General features: G+C 39.0%; 1 protein-coding gene across 2 annotated transcripts; it reads right to left on the minus strand.

Annotated features, from left to right (window-relative positions):
• Positions 1-199: 199 nt before the first annotated feature.
• Positions 200-20,124, minus strand: LOC122005771 (calcium-transporting ATPase 10, plasma membrane-type-like). 2 transcript variants are annotated; one of them, XM_042560966.1, is made up of 9 exons: positions 19,964-20,121; positions 19,671-19,867; positions 12,156-12,323; positions 4,194-4,248; positions 2,134-4,082; positions 1,882-2,040; positions 1,294-1,465; positions 901-1,199; positions 200-758 (listed from the first exon to the last, which is right to left on the minus strand). In XM_042560966.1, exons 5-9 carry the CDS (start codon positions 3,964-3,966, stop codon positions 510-512), a joined length of 2,712 nt encoding a protein of 903 aa, XP_042416900.1. In that variant the 5' UTR covers positions 3,967-4,082; positions 4,194-4,248; positions 12,156-12,323; positions 19,671-19,867; positions 19,964-20,121; the 3' UTR covers positions 200-509. The 2 variants fall into 2 exon arrangements, with proteins under 2 accessions (XP_042416900.1, XP_042416899.1); XM_042560965.1 differs by lacking the exon at positions 12,156-12,323 and having other exon boundaries at positions 19,671-20,124.
• Positions 20,125-22,313: the final 2,189 nt, after the last annotated feature.

Here is a 22,313-nt window from a genome sequence, read left to right on the forward strand (position 1 = left end):
GACGCTCTTAGAGATTAATAAAACTCTTGGATTTTGAGTTGTAGACAGGACAACTTGGATACTTAATTGTACAGAGGAACAAAGATGTCATGTAAGGAATTTCAAAAGGCTCGTGGGGAGTTAATTACTAAGACCAAAAAGTTTAAGTAGGTTGGATTTGCAAAGCTAAAATCGAACCATGTAGCTTGAATCAATCAATTTAAAATGGGATCACTAATCTAGAGAGTATCAAATAATGTAAAAGCTTGATACAATGACATACTAATATACTATAACTTTAATTATGAAACATGTACTAACCCACTAACTTCATAACTAATCAATATTCTCTGTCTCTATCTCTCAATCTCTAATTATAGAAACACATCAATAATAATTAATTTTTTTTCTAAGAGTGATCAATAAATTAGTGTCATAGATTTCTTCACTTTTCAACATTTCAGCGTTCAACTAGCAGCCCGAAAAGAATGAAAGAACATGGAATTCAGTTCTTCTGTTGCGCATGATCTTTAAATGGACCTCGTCGGAAACAGCTTGAGGAGGGCAGCAATGGGCATCCCCAATAAACCAATGAAAATCGTAGCAAACCATTGTTTCAATGTCAGTGGTGTTGTGTTTGCAAAGTCACCAAGAAACTGAATGATGATGAACTGAAAGACGACGGTGGTCATAAGAACACCTAAAAGGACGTAGTTTTGCAAGATGCCCTTGAACACATTAATCTTCTCCATTTCTCGCGAGCTGATCTCATTGAACACCTGCACCATGCAATAAGAAGGGACTCATGCATCTTATCAGAAACTTAAAAAAGAGTTTGTTTAGCATTATACTCTAATGTTACTTGGCAAAACCTTCAACTATACTGGTTACAAACATGGTGTTTGAAAAATAGAAATTTACCTGGCAGAAAACAAAGGAGTTGAATGTAATCGTATTGACTGTGAGATCAGAAGTAGAGCCATCAAGGCCAAAAATTGTTTTTCCTTGCGTCTGGAGATACCATATTGCCATGAATTGGTACATGGATTGTCCGAAGATATTCCTCCACATTGTACTGCTGATGAATCTACCACTCCTCCCGACTGGTGCTCTCTGCATTAAATCGTCGTTTGGTGGTTCAGTTGCTAATGCTAATGCTCCTAAAGTATCCATAATCATGTTCACCCAAAGCAGTTGAACAGCTGTGAGGGGAACATTTCCTGAAGCAAAACCATGTCTAGAAAGTAAGAGAACAACGAAAAACTAACTAAATAAAATTATTATGGCTACTGCAAATTGTTGAATATGCACAACCTGACCAACAAGCCGATGAGAAATTAACAATGAGAGCAACCACATTAACGGTGAGTTGAAATTGCACAAACTTTTGAATGTTGACATATATAGAACGCCCCCACTTTGCCACCGTCACAATTGTCGAGAAATTGTCATCGAGAATTATGACATCGGCACTTTCTTTAGCTACCTGGATTGAGTAACATGACAAGAAATTATGAGATAGGATTGGCTCTTTGCTTCAATGTCCTAGAATAAAGAATTTGTATCCAATTTAGTTCATTGGCAAAATGATGAGATCGACTGACATGTTAATTTGAGGGAGAGAGAGAATTAAATGCTCAAGACTGAGTGTTGAAGTATGGGTTTAAAACCAGTAAAGATTTTCCAAGTTAGCTCACTGGCAAAATATTGAAAACGAGCGACAAGTTAAACTTGAGAGAGAGAGAGAAAACTAAATTGTTTAAAACTAAGTGTTAAACTATGGGTTTGAAACCAGTAAAGATTACAAGAAAATGACTAGTGTGGGCTGATTATTAATAACTCTCTTTGGGTATCATGGTGCTTTAGATGGACATTTCTAGATTAAAGGGATTGAAAAATTACCTCAGTTCCTGAAATGCCCATTGCAAGTCCAATATCTGCCTCATGAAGTGCAGGAGCATCGTTCGTGCCATCACCGGTCACAGCAACGACTTCATTGAACATGTTCCGAAGATGCTTAACTAAGGTATGCTTATCCAATGGTGAAGATCTGGCCATTACCTAGGGCAAGATTAGCATTTTAATCTCAATTAATGCAATTGTATTGGAATATTGACCAGTATGTAGTAAATGTATTAGTACAAAGAAAGCTACCTGAATTTTTGGAATCAATTTGTTCATTTCCTCCAAACTCTTCTCTCGGAATTTCGGACCTTCTATAACTATACCATCATCTGTGAGGATACCACATTCCCTAGCAATCGCTTTAGCTGTATTTATGTTGTCACCAGTGACCATTCTCACAGTAATTCCTGCAGTCCTACAGGTTGCAACTGACTCCTTGACACCCGGACGAACAGGATCCTTAATTCCTACAATTCCAATACATGTGTATCCTTCAAATGGAATTTGCTCCTTAGTAGAGAAGTCACCACCAAGTTCCTTGTAGGCAAGGCACAAAGTCCGCAGGGCTTCACTAGCAAAGCTATCAATGGTACGCTTATGATGATCCATTGCAGCTTCATCGAGTGGCAACACATTACCTGCAGAATCTAAATAGCTAGTGCAAGCAGCCAAAATGATTTCAGAAGCACCTTTGCAGTGTGCACGGTAACATGCCCCAGGAAGTTGGAGAACCACCCCCATTCTCTTCTTTGTGGAATTAAATGGCTCTACTTTGACGATATCACTTTCCTGCCGTAACATTTGAAAATCTCCACCTAGTGATAGACCAAATTGCAGCAATGCAGTCTCTGTAGGTGTCCCCAAGATCTCTAGTTTTCCACCTTGGTCAGTCACAATCTCACCAGCTGTGTTACTGAAAATGGATTGGAGAAGAGTTTTTCGCACATCATCTGGTATATATGAGCTCAAATTAACATCTTTATCAGAAATTAATTCCACAACATTCTTGCAGATGCAGACTTTTACGACAGTCATGCGGTTCGTCGTTAATGTTCCAGTTTTGTCACTGCAAATTGTAGTCGCTGAGCCCATAGTCTCACAAGCGGCAAGGTGGCGGACTAGTGCCTTGTCATTCATCATCTTCTTCATTGCAAAAGCAAGGGTCAGAGTCACAGCTAAAGGGAGCCCTTCTGGAACAGCCACCACTATAATAGTGACTGCAATTGCCAAAAACTCCAACATCTGCAGTGCGTCATCACCTGACCATCTCAATAGCAGGCCTTCACTATACTTTCGACTAACAAGTCTTTGAGCTAGCACAGCAAATGTGATAATTGCAAAAAACAACCCTATTTGGCCAATGATATTTGCAACTCCATTCAGTTTGACTTGTAAAGGAGTTTCATCATCTCCTCCTTCGCTAAGGGTGGCAAGAAGCTTACCCCATTGGGTTCTCATGCCAACAGCAGTTACTAGCATTTTACAAGATCCATCTTGGACTTTAGTTCCCGATAGAAGAAAAGGATACTCAGCATTAATGCACACAGGTTCACTCTCACCTGTAAGACTTGATTCATTAATCAGCAAAGAATAACCAGATATAAAGAGCCCATCAGAAGGTACTTGATCTCCGATAGATAAATGTACAATATCACCAGGAACAAGATCATAAATCGAAATTTTCTGTCTGAAACCATCCCGTGTTACTTGTATAGAAATCTTCTTTTTCTCCTTATCCAAATCCTTGAACTGTAGTGACTGCCTGTAATCACTAGTAGCAGTTACAAACACAACTAACAGGATGCTTGCAACAATTCCAAGACCATCATGGGCACCCTTTGGCCATCCTTCCATTGTGATCCCCACAATTAGAGAAACAAACGCACACACGGCAAGAATTATCAATGTAGTGTCTTGAAGTGCCTCCCATACAAATACCCAAAAACTTTGAACCATGCTTTCAGTGAACTTATTTATACCGTAAATCTCTTGCCTCCTCTTTAACCTTTCATTAGCAGTAGTAAGTCCATTGCTCAGGGATGTGCTGAGCTTATTGGCAATTCCATCAACGCCGCCATGCATCTTCAACTTCTTGACATCATGACTTTCGACAATAGATCCTAACTCATTGGCACAAATCTGAAAGCCAGCTGCTTTGACTTCTTCGGGTACAACATATCCACTACGTATTGTGATTCCTGATATGTAGTTTGGAATTACTTAAGTCTTAATAAATACAAAATATCACTCCATCAACCAACTGGCATCATAAGGTAAATGTGGGATGGACTATCAGAGTTTAAAGATACCCTGTATAAATTGAAGTGCAGCTTTTGAAACCAAAACAGCAATGCGCAATTTCTCCTGTCAAACACAACAAATCAATTTAAAGGCTGATGAATGATTTTAGACAAGCCACATGCAGTGACATGTAGCAAAATAGTGAGTGGAGGCTGTTCAGCAAGTACTAGGATGCTGAAATGACATACAAAATGAGAACTTATTTAAAAACAGTTCAGATTTAGTCACGGGGAGGATAATTAAACAGCAATGGGAAGATCGTGATGTCAAGAAAATGAGCAATTACTAAGGAGAAAACACAAGAAGAAATGAAGATTTTCACACATTCAGATGTACTCATCAAGTAATAAAGAAACCAAGTTTAGAAAGTTAACTTATCCTAACTAAACGTATTAAGTAGATCCTAAACTTTATTTGTTTTTTTTTTAAAAAAAATCCACATAAATTTCACTAGAAACATATACATGATACACAATCATGGGCTATCAATGAACAAAAGGAATGAATCTCAAAAGGGAAAGGTTATTCCTCTAGTCATTCACCATGGCATGAGCTTTCCATTCTTTCAAACTACTAATATAATAGAGTAAGGTTCAAATATATTTACATAAATTGCTTTCCCCCTAACAGCTCAAACTTTTGGACCAAGTGTTAAGCCTTAACTTTAATATGGTCTCAAATCTTGTTGGGTTGCAAGGTTGCAAATAAAGTCCCACATTAAAAACACATAGGAAAGACCATGAATTTATAAGGGAAAGATATCTCCACTGATATGAGACCTTTTGTGTAGAGCCTAAAAACAAAATCATGAGGGTTTAGGCCCAAAGTAGACAATATCATACCATTGTGGAGATATCTAAATCTCTTTTAGTCTTAACAATTAGTATCAGAGCTCGGACTACTAGAAGGTCTAACCGCCGACTGTGCACAAGAGTTATGCTCTAATTGAGGCATGTGAGTAAAATATTGACCTTGAACAAAGAAAGTGGAGGCTCCCGTGTCCGAATCAAGAGGACCAGACACCAAGCAAGAAGTCCTAGTTGCGACTAGGCAAGGAAGTCCTAGTAAGTCGGTGGACCGAGAGGTGAGAAGACTTGGTGGGTCGAGGATCGACGTGGGAAGCCCGTGGTCATTCGTTTGAGGGGAGATTGTTGGGTTGCAAAGTTGCAAATAAAATCTCACATTGAAAACGCATGGAAAAGATCATGGATTTAGTAGGGAAAGATATCTCCATTGATATGAGGTCTTTTGGGTAGAGCCAAAAACAAAACCATGAGGCTTAGACTCAAAGTGGACAATATCATGTCATTATAGAGATATCTAAATCCCTTTTGGTCCTAACAAACCCTACTTGTGACAAACAAAGAAGAAAAGTATCCCATGGACTCATGTGTTGGGTTTTGGCCAATCAAATAAAGTATATCCATTCAACTATAAAGGGAGAGTATTAAGAACATATTTATATAATAGATTCCTTTCTTAATAACTCAGTCTTTAGGGATAAATGGTTAGTCAATTAATTTGACCACTAACTATGTGAAACAATTGATTTACATAAGCTTCATGACTAAAATGGTGGCCTCAGAGTAAATATTTTTCCATAGATCATTACTAAATTCTAGCATGGAGCAGCAAGTATGACCTATTGTAGATTCCTGATAGTTTTGAGTAGATACAACCAAGTCAAATTTAAATAGACTTTTTTTAGATATTTACTTAAATGGAAATGATGCGGAGGAAAATAAGGGTTCACATGGTGGGTCCTTACCTTGGTCAACATAGACTCCACAAGACGTGTCAACTAGTCATTGGCGTCTCCCGAGGAGTCTTCCCAACTAAGGCCGACTCCCTCAAGGAGTCTTCCCTACAAAGGCCAACTCCTCTAAGTAGTCTTCCCAACAAATGCCGACTCCCTCAAGTAGTCTTCCCTACAAAGGCAGACTCCCCAAGGAGTCTTCTCGACGAATGCCGATTTCTTCAACTCAATCACTCAGCGTAACCGTCTCGAACCCACCGATCTAACACCTCCGGTAGGTCCAAGTAGTGTCCCCTAGAAGGGGTGAATAACTCTGAAAATAAGTTAGAAAAATATCTTGCTATTTGCACTAAGAAAGGACACAATATTAGTAAAAACAAATAACTAACATAAAAGAAATAACCAAAAAAAGGTAAGAATGCTCAAAGAGTTACTTGGTTACAACTTAGATGGTTGTTAATCTAAGACAATAAAAAACTTACTAAAAAAATTTCTTCATTGAAGGCGAAGTAACCTCTTACAAACATTGATAGCTCAAGAAATTAGCTAGAAAATGAATACAAGAGTTGATATCAAATTTTTAGCTCCAAGGGACTTTTTATAGCCTACTGGAAGATGTTACCGTTGTGCTGACATGGCTTGGAGGCGCCTCAAATCAGCTGGAGGTGCCTCTGGATAAAACTTTATCCGAACTCTAGCCGTCAACCAACGACTCTGGTCATTGGGAGACACTGTTGGTTAGTCCTAGGAAAACGAACCGGTTCCACTGTACAAAATTTTTTGTACAAGTGTCGAACCTTTCCTTAAATAATCTATTGTGTTCTTTAGAAGTTAAATTAGGAATCGCAGACGGAACTTAACATCATTGATTCCAAATTTAACTTATCTGTTCTTAATGGTTTAGATTTGAATCGCAAGCGAAACTTAACACTATTGATTCAAATCTACCTAAGTTATTAATTTCATAAATATTAATTTCCAAAATTGGCTTCCAGGACTGCATGGCGAGGCACATGGCCTTCTTGGATATGGGAGCAACCACCACTGCCTAGGCAAAGCCTTTTAAGGAAAGCTAATATTTATTTCCTTAAATAACTCTAGGTTAACCAAAAGGAACAATCGAATCACAAATTCGAAAAACAAAACAAAAAGAAACACATCTTCGAAACAAATCCGAAAATCTAGAATCTAATGCCTCTTGTGTTTGGAATTCATACAAAAGAAATACAACTAGTATGATGCGGAAATTAATTACTAATTATACCTTCTTTTGTAAACTTTAATGACCTCTTGATCTTCTACCGTATTCCTCTTCTTATCTCGGACATTGTGTGGGCAACGATCTTCCGAGACGAGAACCACCAAGCTCCTTCTTCTCCAAGCTAGATTCGGCCACCATTAATTCTCCATGAGAAGTAAAGGTCCGGCCACCACCACCAAGCTCCAAGGGATGCTAGAAACGAAGCCTTCTTTCTCTCCTTCTTCTCCTAGCTAGAACCGGCCACTATGGACTTCCCTTAAGTTGATGCCGCCGACGATAAAGGAGGAAGAGAAAAGAAGGAGAAGAGGAGACCCTAGAGCCGGCCACACCAAGGAAGAAAAGAGAGGAAGAAAAGAATAGAGTCGTTAGCCATGAAGGCACCTCTACCTCCTCTTTTATATTTCTTGGTCTTGGCAAATAAGGAAATTTTAATAAAAACTTTCTTAATTCTTTTGCCATGAAAAATAAATTTTAATTGATTTAAAATCAATTCCTTTTTTTAATTTCAATGGCCGGCCACTTATTTCCCCAAAACAAGGAGAGTTTTAATTAAAACAAAAATTAAAACTTCCTAATTTGTTTCCAGAAATTTATAAAAAATTTCTCCAATAATTTTTCCCTTCATGGTGGATTATAAAAAGGAAATTTTATAAATTAAAATCTTTCTTTTAAACATATGGATAATTTTCAAAAAGGAAAGTTATCTCTAAAAATTAAAATCTCTTTTCAATCTACAAATAAGGAAAGATATCAAATCTTTTCTTAATCTTTTGTAGAAACTAATAAAAGAGAATATTTAATTTTTAAAACTCTCTTTTAAATTATGATCATGGTTAAAAAGGAAAGTTTTCTCAAAATTAAAATCTCCTTTCAATCTACAAATAAGGAAAGGTTTCAAATCTTTTCTTAATCTTTTGTAGAAAGTTATAAAAGGAAAGATTTAAATTTTAAACTCTCTTTTAAAATCATGATATCCACATAAGAAATAATTTTAATAAAAATCCTTTTTAATATTCTAGTGGCCGGCCACCTAAGCTTGGGACCCAAGCTTTGGCCGGCCACCAACTTGGCTCATCCACTTAGTCTTGGGCGGCCCTAGCTTGGGTTCCAAGCTAGCTTGGCCGGCCCCATTAGGATGGGTAAGAAGGTGGGTATATGGTGAGTATAAATCTCTAAATACAAGAGGCTACGATAGGGACCGAGAGGAGGAATTGACTTTGGTCTCCCGATGAAATTATGCTTCCCGTGTTCGCCCCGAACACACAACTTAACTTCATCAATAATAATTCATACCACTAAAGAATTATTATTGAACTACCGCACCAATCCCAAATTACATTTTTGGGCTCCTTCTTATTATGAGTGTGTTAATCTCCCTGTGTTTAAGATGTCGAATGTCCATTAATTAAGTGAGTTACTGACAACTCATTTAATTAATATCTCAGTCCAAGAGTAGTACCACTCAACCTTATCGTCATGTTGGACTAAGTCCACCTTGACAATCTTTATAAGCTCCTCTTGGGGACATTATCATCCTAGATTACTAGGACACAGTTTCCTTCTATAATCAACAAGTCACACTATAAGTAACATCATTTCCCAACTTATCGGGCATTTTGATTTATCGAACTAAATCTCACCCTTTGATAAGTCAAAGAAATAAATATTAAATATATGTGCTTGTTATTATATTAGGATTAAGAGCACACACTTCCATAATAACTAAGGTCTAGTTCTTTTATTAAATCAGTATAAAAAGAACTTACCTTAGATGGTCCTGCTCAATACATTTAAAGTGTACTAGTGTAATTTATTAGTCAAGATAAACTAATGCCTAATTACACTACGACTATTCCAATGGTTTGTTCCTTTCCATCTTAGTCGTGAGCTACTGTTTATAATTTATAAAGAACCGATAACACAATCTTCTGTGTGTGACACCACACACTATGTTATCTACAATATAAATTAATTGAACATTTACATTTGGTATGTAGACACTTGACCAATGTGATTCTTATAAATGTTTATACAAAACCTAGGCTTTTAGTATACACTCCAACAGACACCTCGATTGATCCAGGGCGCCTCCAAGGAAGGCACGAGGGTGCCTCTATGCTCCAGCAGGGCGCCTCCTCTATCAGGCGTGAGGGCGCCTCCATGCTCCAGCAGGGCGTCTCCTCCATGAGGTGCGAGGACGCCTCCAGCTCCTTGGAGGTGCCTCCATCCCGGCAACTGTAGATCCAAAGTCAACTTCGGAGTTCACTTGTCTGAACCCAACTCCACGTAGGTGATGCTCTGGTCATCAGGAGTTGAGCTCACCCGAACACAACTCCGACCTTCTCCTCGAGCAGGAGTCCTTCCGACTTCTCATCCCTCGAACGCTCAGGCGCATGTCCTTCTCGTCCGCCGGTGTAATCTTCCGTAGCTTTTCATCCCTCGGATGTACCAAGTGGTCGACTCGCTTCTCGTGCCATCTTTCTTGTTTGTCGCGTCTTCCGCTCAACTTCTTGTGTTTCTAAGTTCCTGCAAACTTACACACAGGACATCAAAACAACACAGAACCTAACATAACTCAATTAATCAAAACTAATCTAGGGTACTTACAATCTCTCCTTTTTGATGTGCATTAACTCGAGTTAAGATAAGGGTTAAACAAACCAATAAAATGCAATTAAATTGAAATATGGCATTTAAACAAATTTAATTAAATTGAAAAAAAATATATGACAATTAAAAATAAAACCTCCCCCTAAACTTAATATCTTCTTCCCCTTTGATCATAGCAAAAAAATAAGGAAAACATAAGCAGAGTTAGAAAAAAATCTAAAAATATTTCTAGGGGTCATACACAAACACTCCAAAATTATGGATTTTTACCGAAATTAATTCGCAAATAAATTAATTTTTAAGAATTAAATCTCAGATTTTTCAAAAATAATTAAAAATTATTTTAAGTTTCTTGAAAAACATTGAAATTTTTTTGCCAGGGTTAAAGATAAGTTTTTGGATCAGTATAAAAATTTTCATGAACAAACTATTTTCTTTTATTATCAAAACAAATATTTTGAGACAGAAATGCATATTTTTGAAATTTAATGTTAAAAATATTTTGAGACTTCAAAAAATCATGCCAATTTTTTTGAGTATTTAAAATATAATGTTTGTCTATAGAAAAATTAAATTTTTAAAAAATGAGAATTTTTAATTATAAAAATATAATTTTGGGTAAAAAGTTCATAAAAATTAATATAATAGTAAAAAAATTTCGAATTAATTTTTGTCAATCGAAAACAAAAGGTTTTATCACATAAAATTTAAACGTTTCAAAAAACAATTTTCAAAATAATTTTAATTTTAAAAAACTGATTATTTTAAAATATTTATAAAAATAATATAATGGTTAAAAAATTTTGAAAATTTTTCCTGTTCACAGATAATATTTTTATTTTTCTTAGAAAAAAATTAGACAGAAAATAAAAAGACAGTCTACGAAATAATTAATTTTGCTAAAAATGTTAATAAATCAACATAATTCAAATTTCTAACAAACTTAAATAAATTCTAACATGTCAAGATGGATTTTGGAACCCAAAATAAGTTCCTACCTACTGGATTTATCAGGTATTTTCTAGGAGCATTGTTTCTAGTAATTTTGTAATTTGGCCCTTATGGTTTCTTAAATACCAATTAAGACCATTATTATAATTCCTAAAATTTGTGGTTCGAAAAATATTAGAACTTGAGCATGCAGAATTCTTTACTTTCAACGTTTATATTTCCTCTTTTAATTTTACATTTTCAATTTTAATTTTGTTAAAATTTTCTAACACACATGCATAGTCGTTTTTCGATTTTAAATACTTGATTCAAATTTTACAAAGAGATCTACTTAACATTTGTACAATTTCATATAATTGGTCGGATTTAAGGTTATGTAGCTCACTTACCGTGTCGGAGTCGTAGTTCGTAGCACCCCCTTCAACGTTGCTCTTGAGGCTCATGTCGGATGAGCTTGCTTCATCTTCAGCTTCTTGATGACTTGTCATAAGTGCAAGTCCGGCGTAGGTCTCAATCTCGAACTCTGATACAACTCGCCCCACGTGGCTTTTAGATTTTTGTGTTTCGTCCATCTTGGCCCTTTGTCTTTTTCTTTCTCCCTTTTTTTCAGCTTTGGATGATTGTCTTTGATGTGCCCTTCTTGGTAGTTATAGCAACGAACCTTCTTGTCCTTGCTTCGGAGTAGTTTCGTTACTTGTTTCTTATCAAAATTATTAGTTTTAAGAAATTTACTAAATTTTCTTACCATGTAGGCTTCTTCGTTTTCGTCGAGTGATAATTCGAACTCTAGCTCGATCTTCTTTGCTTTTAGGGTAATATTGTCATTTGACTTTTCTATGTTTCTAAGACCTACACATCGAGACTCGTGAAGTTCAAAAGTTGAAAATAAATTCTCTAACGTACTTACCTCGAGGTCCTTGGATATGTAGAATGAGCCCACTCTAGATGTCCATCGGGAGTTCTCGGAAAAGCATTTAACGCATACCTTAAAGAATCCCGACTTGTTATCATTTCTCCTAGGTTTGTGAGTTCGGTGATTAGTTCCTTAATTCTTACGTGTAGATGAGCAATTGACTCTTCCTTTTCCATTTGGAAGTTGCTAAGTTGGTTCCAGAGCATGTCCCATCTTGCGAGTTTAGCCTCCAAGATTCCTTCGTGTAATTCTAGGAACTTCTCCCAGAGCTCTTTAGCGGAGTCGTAGGAGCCGATCTGGTTGACTTCTTGGGGTGGAAGCACGCTCAGGTAGATTTCAACTCTCCCATTTGCCACGAAGTCATTCTGCTCCTTCTTGTTCTACAAATGCTCTTCCTTTTCTTCTCCATGTTAATCTTTAAGTACTACAAAACCATATTTGATTATTAAAAAAATGTCGAAATTGGTTTTGAAAAATACCTACATCCGGCGCTTCCAAAGTGCAAACTTCCTCTCGAACTTTAGCAAGTAGATGCTTAGTTCGACCATCGTCTCCTTACTTTAGCAAGCGGTTAGTCCTTCTAAAGCGGTCTGGCTCTGATACCACTTGTAGGTCCAGGTAGTGCAGGCTAAAGGGGGTGAATAGCCCTGAAAATAAGTTTAAAAAATCTCTTGCTATTTAAACTAAGCAAAGACACAATATTAGCAAAAACAAATAACTAACATAAAAGAAATAACCAAAAAAAGGTAAGAAGACTCAAAGAGTTACTTGGTTACAACATAGGTGGTTGTTGATCCAAGGTACTTAAAAGCTCACTAAGAAACTCCTTCGTTAAAGGTGGAGTAGCCTTTTACAGACGTTGACAACTCAAGAAATTAGATAGGAAATGAATACAAGAGTTGATATCTAATTCCTAGCTCCACGGGGCTTTTTATAGCCTCTTAGAAGATGTTACCATTGTGTTGACTTGGCCTGGAGGCGCCTCGGATCAACTAGAGGCACCTCTAGCATAGGTAAAACTTTATCCGAACTCTAACGGTCAACCAACGACTTTGGTTGTTGGGAGGCACCCTGGTTGATCTAGGGCACTTCCAAGGGAGGCGCGAGGGTGCCTCCATGCTCCAACAGGGTGCCTCCTCCATGAGGTGCAAGGGTGTCCCCAACTCCTTGGAGGCGCCTCCATCCCGGCAGCTGGCAGATCCAAAGTCAACATCGGAGTTGACTTGTCCGAACCCAATTCCGTGTGGATGATGCTCCGGTCATCCGGAATTGAGCTCACCGAACCCAACTCCAACCTTCTCTCCGAGCAGACTTCCTTCCGGCTTCTTGTCTATCAAACACTCTGGCGCGTATCCTTTTTGCCCATCGGTGTACTCTTCAATAACTTTTCATTCTTTGGATGTATCAAGTTGTCGACTCGCTTCCTGTGTCATCTTTCTTGTTCATTGCGTCTTCTGCTCGACTTCTTGTGTTCCTAAGTTCCTGCAGACTTAGACATAAGACATCAAAACAACACAGAACCTAACTTAACTCGGTTGATTACATCAAAACTAACATGGGATACTTACACCTTTGACTTAACCTGTCAAACCCTCCGACCCAATTACCCTACCTGGTCAATAGTACGTGAGACAATACACGGGCTAGCATTGCACATGGAACAACATGGTTGGCATAGCGTGGGATAACATGATCCAACATAATCATTTACAGTACCGAATGTGGGATGACATAACTCTCAGAGCATGGTGATAAGACATCCCCATGCCCACAAGTGACGTCCCATCGATCAAGACATGGAGAGTATGGGCACCATTCCCCACGATCGGGTAATATATAAAAGAAGGCTCGCTCTTGTGGGCAAAGGTATTCGCACGAAAACCATCCACAACTTCTATTGTTCTTCTTCATGTCCACTTTTCCTCGACGAAAACCTGACTTGAGCATCGGAGTGGCTGGGCCAAGGCACCCCCGGCCTCCATTCTAACCCTCTCCTTCTCTTTCTCTCTTTCTCACAAGCCCCTCAGACTTCCTTGATTGTTGGTCCTCTTCTCGGAGCACGAAGACTTCGTCAACTCAAGCGACAGTTCACCTGTCTTCCTCAAGCAGGAACAAATTGGTGTCATATGTGGGAACACTGTCAAGAAATGCAACCCCGCCAATGAAAGAGGGTTAGTGGAAAGCGTTGTATGTTCTTGTCAACATCGAGCAAGAAGTCCCAAAGGAATTTCTTCTCTAAATGCGGTCAGCTTCAACATTCAAGGAGTACGCTATGATATCAACATGTGATTTCATGGGTGATGTGATGGATACCGAAAGGAGGAATCTTCCCTACAAAGGTCGATCGAGAAGTCTTCCCTTCAAAGGTCGATCGAGAAGTCTTCCCTACAAGGGCCGACTGAGGAGACTTCCCAACCAAGGTCGACTGAGGAGTCTTCCCAACCAAGGCTGACTTCCCAAAGGAGTCTTCCCAACCAAAGTCGACTCCCCCGAGAAGTCTTCCCTACAAGGGTATAGGGGTTGATCGAGGAGTCTTCTTTTTTAACAAGAAAAAAGGTCATCTCCCTCGGACCCTTGTGTCTCCACGGAATTATATCCCCCTAGTCTTAGACCAGTGACGTTCATCGGCAATTGTCCTTTTCAGGTCCAATCTCTACCAACTGTACATAGTCACGGATTGAGCTCATATATTCCCTTGGTCTTAGACTAACTCTATCAGCAATTGCTCTTTTCAGGTTCAATCTCTCTCGACTTAGACATAGTCACGGATCGAGCTCATATATTCCCCTGGTGTCGGACTAACTCCATCAGCAATTGCTCATTTTATGGTTCAATCTCTCTCGACTCGGACATAGTCGCAGATCGAGCTCATATATTCCCCTAGTCTCAGACCAACTCCATCAGCAATTGTCCTTTTCAGGTCCAATCTCTCCCGATTTGGACATAGTCACGGATCGAGCCCCTATATTCTTCTGATCTTGGACCAACTCCATCAGCAATTTCTCTTTTCAAGGTCCAATCTGTAGGATCCCTTGACGACCGACTAGAGGGGCGTGAATAGCATGCACAATAAAAACAAACAAAAATCTCTTCTCAAACTTTATAGCTTTATTAATCTAACACTTGCATAAAAAAATTAAGAAACTGAAAAAAGAAGAGGCTCAAAGAATTACTTGGTTTGTAATCAGGGGATTGCTAATCCAAGGAAGTTAAAGTTCACTAAACAATCTCCTCCAGGCGAAGAAGCCTCTTACAACAGTTGAAGCACTTAATTAAAAAACAAGACTGAAAAGAAATCAATTACAAGTGTTATTCTGACCTTCTGGGACTAGGGCTACATTTATAGCACTGGTCGGGGCGCCTGGAAGGGTTCCAAGCGCCTGGACGCGAATAGAATTTCATTCGTGTCGCAATGGCTCGCGACACGTTGTGATCCGATAGTTTTTTCGATCGAGCGCCTAGAGCAGTTCTAAGCACTCAGACCGGGTTAAACCCGCTCCACGAAGCCACTCGATAGAGGCGCCCTCAGGTTGTCCCAGGTGGTCCGAGCGCCCGGACTAGGTCCAGGCTCTAGGATCGAAAAGTCAACCTGGTGTTGACTTGTTAGTCTCGGTCTTCTACTCCGATTCCGCTCGCATTGGTCCGGATCTTCCGCTCCGGTTCTGCTTGCTTGGGTGATTTCGGCCATCCGGAATAGGGCTCACCCGAACTTAACGTCCGGCCTTCTCGAGCAAACTTTCTCCGACTTTTCGTCCCTCGGAGAACGCTGCACGCCTCCTTCTCGTCTGCCCACATACTCTTCTGCAGCACCTCGTATCTCGGACGCACCGAGCCCATTGGCTCTCTCCCGTGTCGTCCTTCTCGCTAGCTGCGTCTTTCGCTTCACTTTCTGTGCTCCTAAGTTCCTGCACACTTAGACACAGGAGTTAAATACTAACAGTACTTAACCTGATTTGGTTGATCACATCAAAACTACCTTGGGGTACTAACAATCTCCCCGTTTTTGATGTGAGTAAACCCAAGTTAAGTTAGGATAAATATAAAAAATAACAGTTATAAAATTTGCAAGTAAATTAGCAAGTACAAAAATGAAATTGTACTACCCTCCCCCTAGATTTAATCTTCACAACTCCCCCTTTTGATCACATTAAAAATGGGGTACTTTAAAAATGCTATTTAAAAAAAGTAAAAAAAATAAAAGTCTATGGGAAAATTCCAGAAAAATATTAAAGTTTAAGTTTCGAAAAATCTGGATTAATATAAAATTTTTTAACATATATAAGGCTGAAAAAAAAATTTCATATGAAGTTGAAATGATTTTTAAGCAGAAATAAAATCTTTTCTAAAAAAAAATTTTATAGATAAGTTATAAAGTTATCTTTCTCAGAAAAATTAACTTCTAATAAATTTTTTGACAATCAATTGAAAGCATTTTTATAACAACTACATGCTTAACAGTTAGTCAATTAAATAATTATTTCAATAATTGGCTTCCAGGCTGTAGCGAGGCACAAGACCTTCTTGGATATTGGAATAACAACCACTTCTAGACAAAGCCTTTTAATAAAAGTAAATATTTAATTTTCTCTCTGAAAGCCCAAAAAAAATTAATCTAAATATGATTTTAGAACCCAAAATAGATTCCTTCCTACAAGATTAATCAAAAATTTCTTAGGAATATATTTATGTGATATTTTCCTAATTTGGCCCTTATGGTATTTAAAATGTCAATTTAAACCATTATATCTTCTAATATTTTGAACATATGAGCATGCACACTCCTTCAAATATTCTATTTTTGTTTTCAATTTTTCATTTTCTATTTTTATTTTGTCGAGATCTTCTAAACGACAAGATATAGCTAAGATTGATTTTAACTCTTTATGGATTTCAAATGATGGAAATAATTCTTTTAAAGTACTTATTTCTAGATCCTTAAATATATAATAAGCATCTACTAATGATGTCCATTCAATAGTCCTAGGAAATGCATTAAGCGCGTACCTTAGCAAATCCCGGATCCCCGGGACAGGCGGGGACGCCTCTGCTGAGTGGCCTTCACGGAGCGGGTTTGACCCGGTCCGGACGCCTGGAACTGGTCCAAGTGCTTGGACCGAAAAATTTATCGGATCGCAACGTGTCACGAGCCGTTGCGACGCTGATAAAATTCTATCCTCATTCAGATGCAGCCCTAGTCCCAGAAGGTCAGAACAACACTTGTAATTGATTTCTTTCAGTCTTGTTCTATAATTGAGTGATCAACTGCTGTAAGAGGCTGCTCCACCTAAAAGAGATTGTTTAGTGAACTTTAACTTCCTTGGATTAGCAATACCCTGATTGCAAACCAAATAATTGTCTTAACTAGGACATAGTCGCGGATCGAGTCTCTATATTCTTCTAGTCTTGGAGTTGCAATTGTCCTTTTTAGGGTCCAATCTCTCTCGACTCGAACATAATCATAGATCGAGCCCCTATATTCTTCTAGTTTCAAACCAACTCCATCAGTAATTGCCCTTATCAGGGTCCGATCTCTCCCGACTCGGACATAGCAGTGGATTGAGCCCCTATATTATTCTCGTCTTGAACCAGCTCCATCAGCAATTGCCCTTTTCAGGTCCAATATCTCCCGACTAGGATATAGTTGCGGATTGAGCTCATATTGCCCCCTAGTCTCGAACCAGTGGCATTCATCAATAGTTACCCTTTTCAGGTCCAATCTCTCCCGACTCGGACATAGTCACGGATCGATCATATGTCCCCTGGTCTCGAACCAGCGGTGTTCTTTAGCAATTACTCTTTTCAGGGTCCAATCAATCCCAACTAGGATATAATCACGGATTGAGCTATTCTCTCTCCAACTCCACGGGTATTGAGGAGTCGTGAGATTGAGTCTACTATTTTCTCCCGACTTGAACATAGTCACAGATCGAGCTATTCTCTCTCTGACTCCACGGTTATTCAAGAGTCATGAGATTGAACCTACTATTCTCTCCCAACTCGGATATGGTCGCAGATCGAGTTATTCTCTCTCAAACTCCACGGGTATTTAGGAATCGTGAGATTGCGTCTACTATTCTCTCTCAACTCAGACATAGTCGCGGATCGACTTATTATCTCCCGACTCAAACATAGTCGTGAATCGAGCATATGTCCCCTAGTCTCGAACTAGCAGCGTCCATTAACAATTGCTCTTTTCAGGGTTCAATCTCTTCCGACTAAGACATAGTCGCGGATTGAGCTACTCTGACATAGTCGCGGATCGAATATTCTCTCTCCAACTCCACGGGTATTCAGGAATCGTGAGATTGAGCCTACTATTCTCTCCCGACTCAGACATAGTAGCAAATCAACTTATTATTCTCTCTCGACTCGAACATAATCAAGGATCAAACATTCATTCCCCTATCCAAATGGTCATTGACATTTCTTCTTCTCTGTCCTGAGCAGAGTCGTCGTGCGTAGGTCTAATATTCCCATCTCATTTCTAACAAAATCATATTTCCATTAACAGTGGAAGACTTCCCCGATCTTCAGCACCAACAGTCCAGTCAATCAGACTCCCGCCTCCTTCGACTAGACTTGAGGAGGATGCTTGTGATGCGGAGGTAAATAAAATTTCACATGGTGGGTCCTTACTTTGGTCAACATGGACTCAACAGGACACGTCCACTCAACCAATCGAGTTATTGACCTCTCGTGAGGAGTCTTCCCAATCAAGGCCGACTCCCCCGAAAAGTCTTCCCTACAAATGTCAACTCTCTCGAGGAGTCTTCCTTACAATAGCCGACCCCTCCGAGTAGTCTTCCCAACAAAGGTCGACTCCCTCTAGGAGTCTTCTCGACGAATGTCGATTTCTGCAACTCAATCACTCAACACAACTGTCTTGGACCTGTCGATCTGACACCTCTGACTTAATATGTCTAACCCTACGACCCAATTACCCGATGAGACAGTATGTGAGCTAGCATTCCACGTGGAACAGCATGGTCAACATAGTGTGGGATAACATGATTCAGCACGTTCATTTATAGAATCGAACATGGGATTACATGACCCTCAGAGCGTGGTGATGGGACATCCCCATGCCCACACATGGTGTCCTATCTATCAGGGCATGGAGAGTGTGGACACCATTCCCCACGATCGAGTAATATATAAAAGGAGGCTTGCTCTTGCGGGCAAAGGCACGCGCGCGAAAGCCATCCACAACTCCTATTGTTCTTCTTCTTCTTCACTTTTCCTCGCCAGAAACCTGACTTAAGGGTCGGAGTGGCTGAGCCATGCAACTTTGGCCTCCATTCTAACCCTCTCCTTCTCACAAACCCCTTGGACTTCCTTGACGGTTGGTCCTCGTCTCGGCACGCGAAGACTTCGTCAACTCAGGGACAGCTCACCGATGGTTCACGACGATCTCAAGCAAGAACAGGAAACAAAAGTAATATCATTTGTGTTTTATTTATTAGAAACTAAACTTTTTGTTTCCTCTTTTTTTCAGTGTAATTTAGTCAGAAATAAAATTTTATAAAGAGGGATTTAAATTTAAATTCCTCCTTTCTTCTTCTTCTTCTTCTTCTTCTTCTTCTTCTTCTTCTTCTTCTTCTTCTTCCTTACAAATACACGGGAGAAATTAAGAGAGTTTTCCCCCTTTATTATCTTTATATTTCCGTCCAAGTAAACACGTCATAGCTAGGTTAATATGCTGATAACCCAGTTTCACCATGCATGGCAAAACCATGCAGAATCAACAAACAAATTACTACTCACGATCCAAAATGCGCTTCGCATTTCCTGTTTGTTTATTCTATTTAGCATAATTTTTTTTACCACAGAAATCACCTTATTTTAAATAACAAAACAAAGGAATCCTTTGTTCTCCATAAACGTAACTCTACAGCCTAATAAGCAATTACATCTCAGTAGCAAAAGCACTCAGAAAAAAAGAAGAGCGAATCAGATGAAAACCACGAGCTAAAGATGGTGAAAAAAGCACTGACCTGGTTGGTTTTCTTCATGGCCTCGACCTCGGAGCGCTTCGACAGGTTTGCAGTAAAGCGAAACCGGCGCTTGGGGTTCTTGACGACGCTGCAGAGCTTCCGCCATCGCCTTAGAGCCTCCTCCGACGAGTTCTTCGCCTTCACATCCCCGAAGTTGTCGTTAAGGTAGCTTTCCATTTCCTCCTAATTATCCGAAACTAAACCCAAAACCAACACCCACACAAAAGTAAATTATACTCCCTGACCAAACGAGATAAATAAATCAGCAGACAACAAAACGAAATCTTTCCGACTCTGGACGCTTCATAGTTTGACAAAAGAGAGATCTGATCTGACAGTAAGTAATCGGGAAGAGGAATAATCAATCGAGATTAACGGGAAGAAACAGGGAAGAAGAGGCGAGGAGACCGGAGAGGGAGGGAGAAATGAAGGCGCAGTCAGGAAAGGTAAGTTCGAAAAAGAATTATTCGCTGACGTGCTGAAAGTTGATTGGACGTGGTCATCCTTTAAAGTGACGAACATGTCAAAGAAAGAAGACTCTTTTGTTTTTTTCTTTTTTTTTCCTTCATAATTTAATCGATTTGGATTGGACTGTCCATCAAGTATGGAATTGGATACTTCTTTTTTGTGACTTTGTCGAACATGACAAAGACAGAAAACTTTTTTTTTCCTTTGCTTTTTTTTTTTTCCTTTATAATTTATTCGATTTGGATTTACACTGTTGATAAGTATGGAATTGGATGCTGCTTTTTTTTTTTATGATTTCTTCTACAATTCAATTGGTCAAAGTTTCCCTTTTTCCTTTTCAATGTCAAATTTAGAATTGAAAATTATTTTCTAAATTAAAATAGTCATGAACACAATATTGGAAGAGTAGGTTGGCGACACAAATACAAATAGAATATAGGTGTTAAAATGCATTGACTGGATTTATGCAATCATTTATATTTATTCAACTGAAATGACATATAATTTTTTCATAAATGAAATAAAGTTAAATCATAAAATATAATTGGTCTCACTTTATATATAGGCCTTGCCCGTCTCATTTTTTTATATTATTAAATTACAATTATTCTCTCTTCATATTTTTAAAATCTTCTCTCAACTGTTCTAAATTTAAATTTCTCTGACTCTCGCTCCTTCCTTCGTCAGCATCTTTCATTGCTCTCGCTTCTGTCAACTGTTGGTACTGGAAGCACCAGCTAATCAAACTTATATTTTTGATATTGACAAAAGTTCAAAGTTAAGCTATATTATTGTTCTAACTGTTGGATCGTGAAGAATCGATAGAGGGGGGTACGTTAATATCGAAAAACGTTCGAAGGCGAGTAAGCACAGCAGAAAAGAAAGAATAAGTCAAAGAGAACACAAGGATTTACTTGGTTCGGAGCCTTTGGCGACTCCTACTCCAAGGCCCGCACACGATGGTGCTTTCGATGGGCAATCACTATCAATTCGAAAATAGAATTACAAGATTAAAGTACAGGAATTGATAGAAAGAAAATACCGACAAATATAAGACAATAGAAAGGAATATAGCTTTGTCGGAGCAGCGTCGCAACGTCGCAGGAGCACAGGAGAGCAGATCGTCAATTCTGAGTTCTGTTTTGAGCTCCACCTTTGACTCTCCTTTTATAGGATGCTCGGGGCGCCTGGATCCCTTCCGGACGCCCTGGTGTGACGTAGCAGTCCCAACCAGCGAGCTCCACGTATCGATGTCGCGTCTTGGATAAAACTTGCCACCGGGCGCCCGGACCACCTTTCTCCAGAGAACATCTTTCTCCTGCAAGACAAGGTTAGTCCGAGACAAATATATAATGTATATCCTGCAAAACAAAGTATTAGCACAGTTTATAGTTTTAACATAAAGAGTATGAATTAGATTCTATCTCTCCGAGACCGGAATCTAGTTAAGATCTTGACTTAGAGTTCCGAAATAGTTCTAAGTCGGATCGGCGCCTAAGTTCCCTTCCCGGGAATGCGTCCTCACAGTCACTCCCTTCTAGTGACTTACCTTTACTCACCTGTCAGACGTCCAGTCAGCTCTTCGACCCGTCTGGACTTCTCGCCAGCTATCCGGTCAGCCCGTCGACCTAGCTGGACTTCGTGCCAAGAGTCCGGTCAACCCGTCGACCCGCTTGGACTTCTCGCCAGCTATCCGGTCGGCATGTTGACCTAGCTGGGCTTCGTGCCAAGCGTCCGGTCAGTCCGTCGACCCGCTTGGACTAAGTCTGCACACTCAATCAGAGTGTTAGACAACAATAAACCTAACTTAACCTAATTTGACATTCATCAAAACTAAGTTAGACCGTTAGTGCTAACCGCACCAACAATCTCTCTCTTTTTAATAGAATGACAACCTGGTTAAGTTAGTGAAAGAAAATATTCAAGTGAAAAACAAGCATGGTTTTTTAAGGTTTAAGTTAGTTCTTAAATTTGACATTTTGTTGCTCTAACTTAACCACCTATCCCTCCCCCTTTGGCATTCATCAAATCAGGACATAGCTTGTAAGAAATGCATAATACAGAGAATTGTAAGAAATGATGTCAAGTTAACTTGGGGGAGTTTTTAAATTTTAACATATAGCTTTTATTTCTTAATTTTTGTAAAATAACTAAGTTTTGAAAAATGGCTAATTT

Source organism: Zingiber officinale, chromosome 7B (assembly GCF_018446385.1).
Source record: "Zingiber officinale cultivar Zhangliang chromosome 7B, Zo_v1.1, whole genome shotgun sequence".
Classification (NCBI taxonomy): domain Eukaryota; kingdom Viridiplantae; phylum Streptophyta; class Magnoliopsida; order Zingiberales; family Zingiberaceae; genus Zingiber; species Zingiber officinale.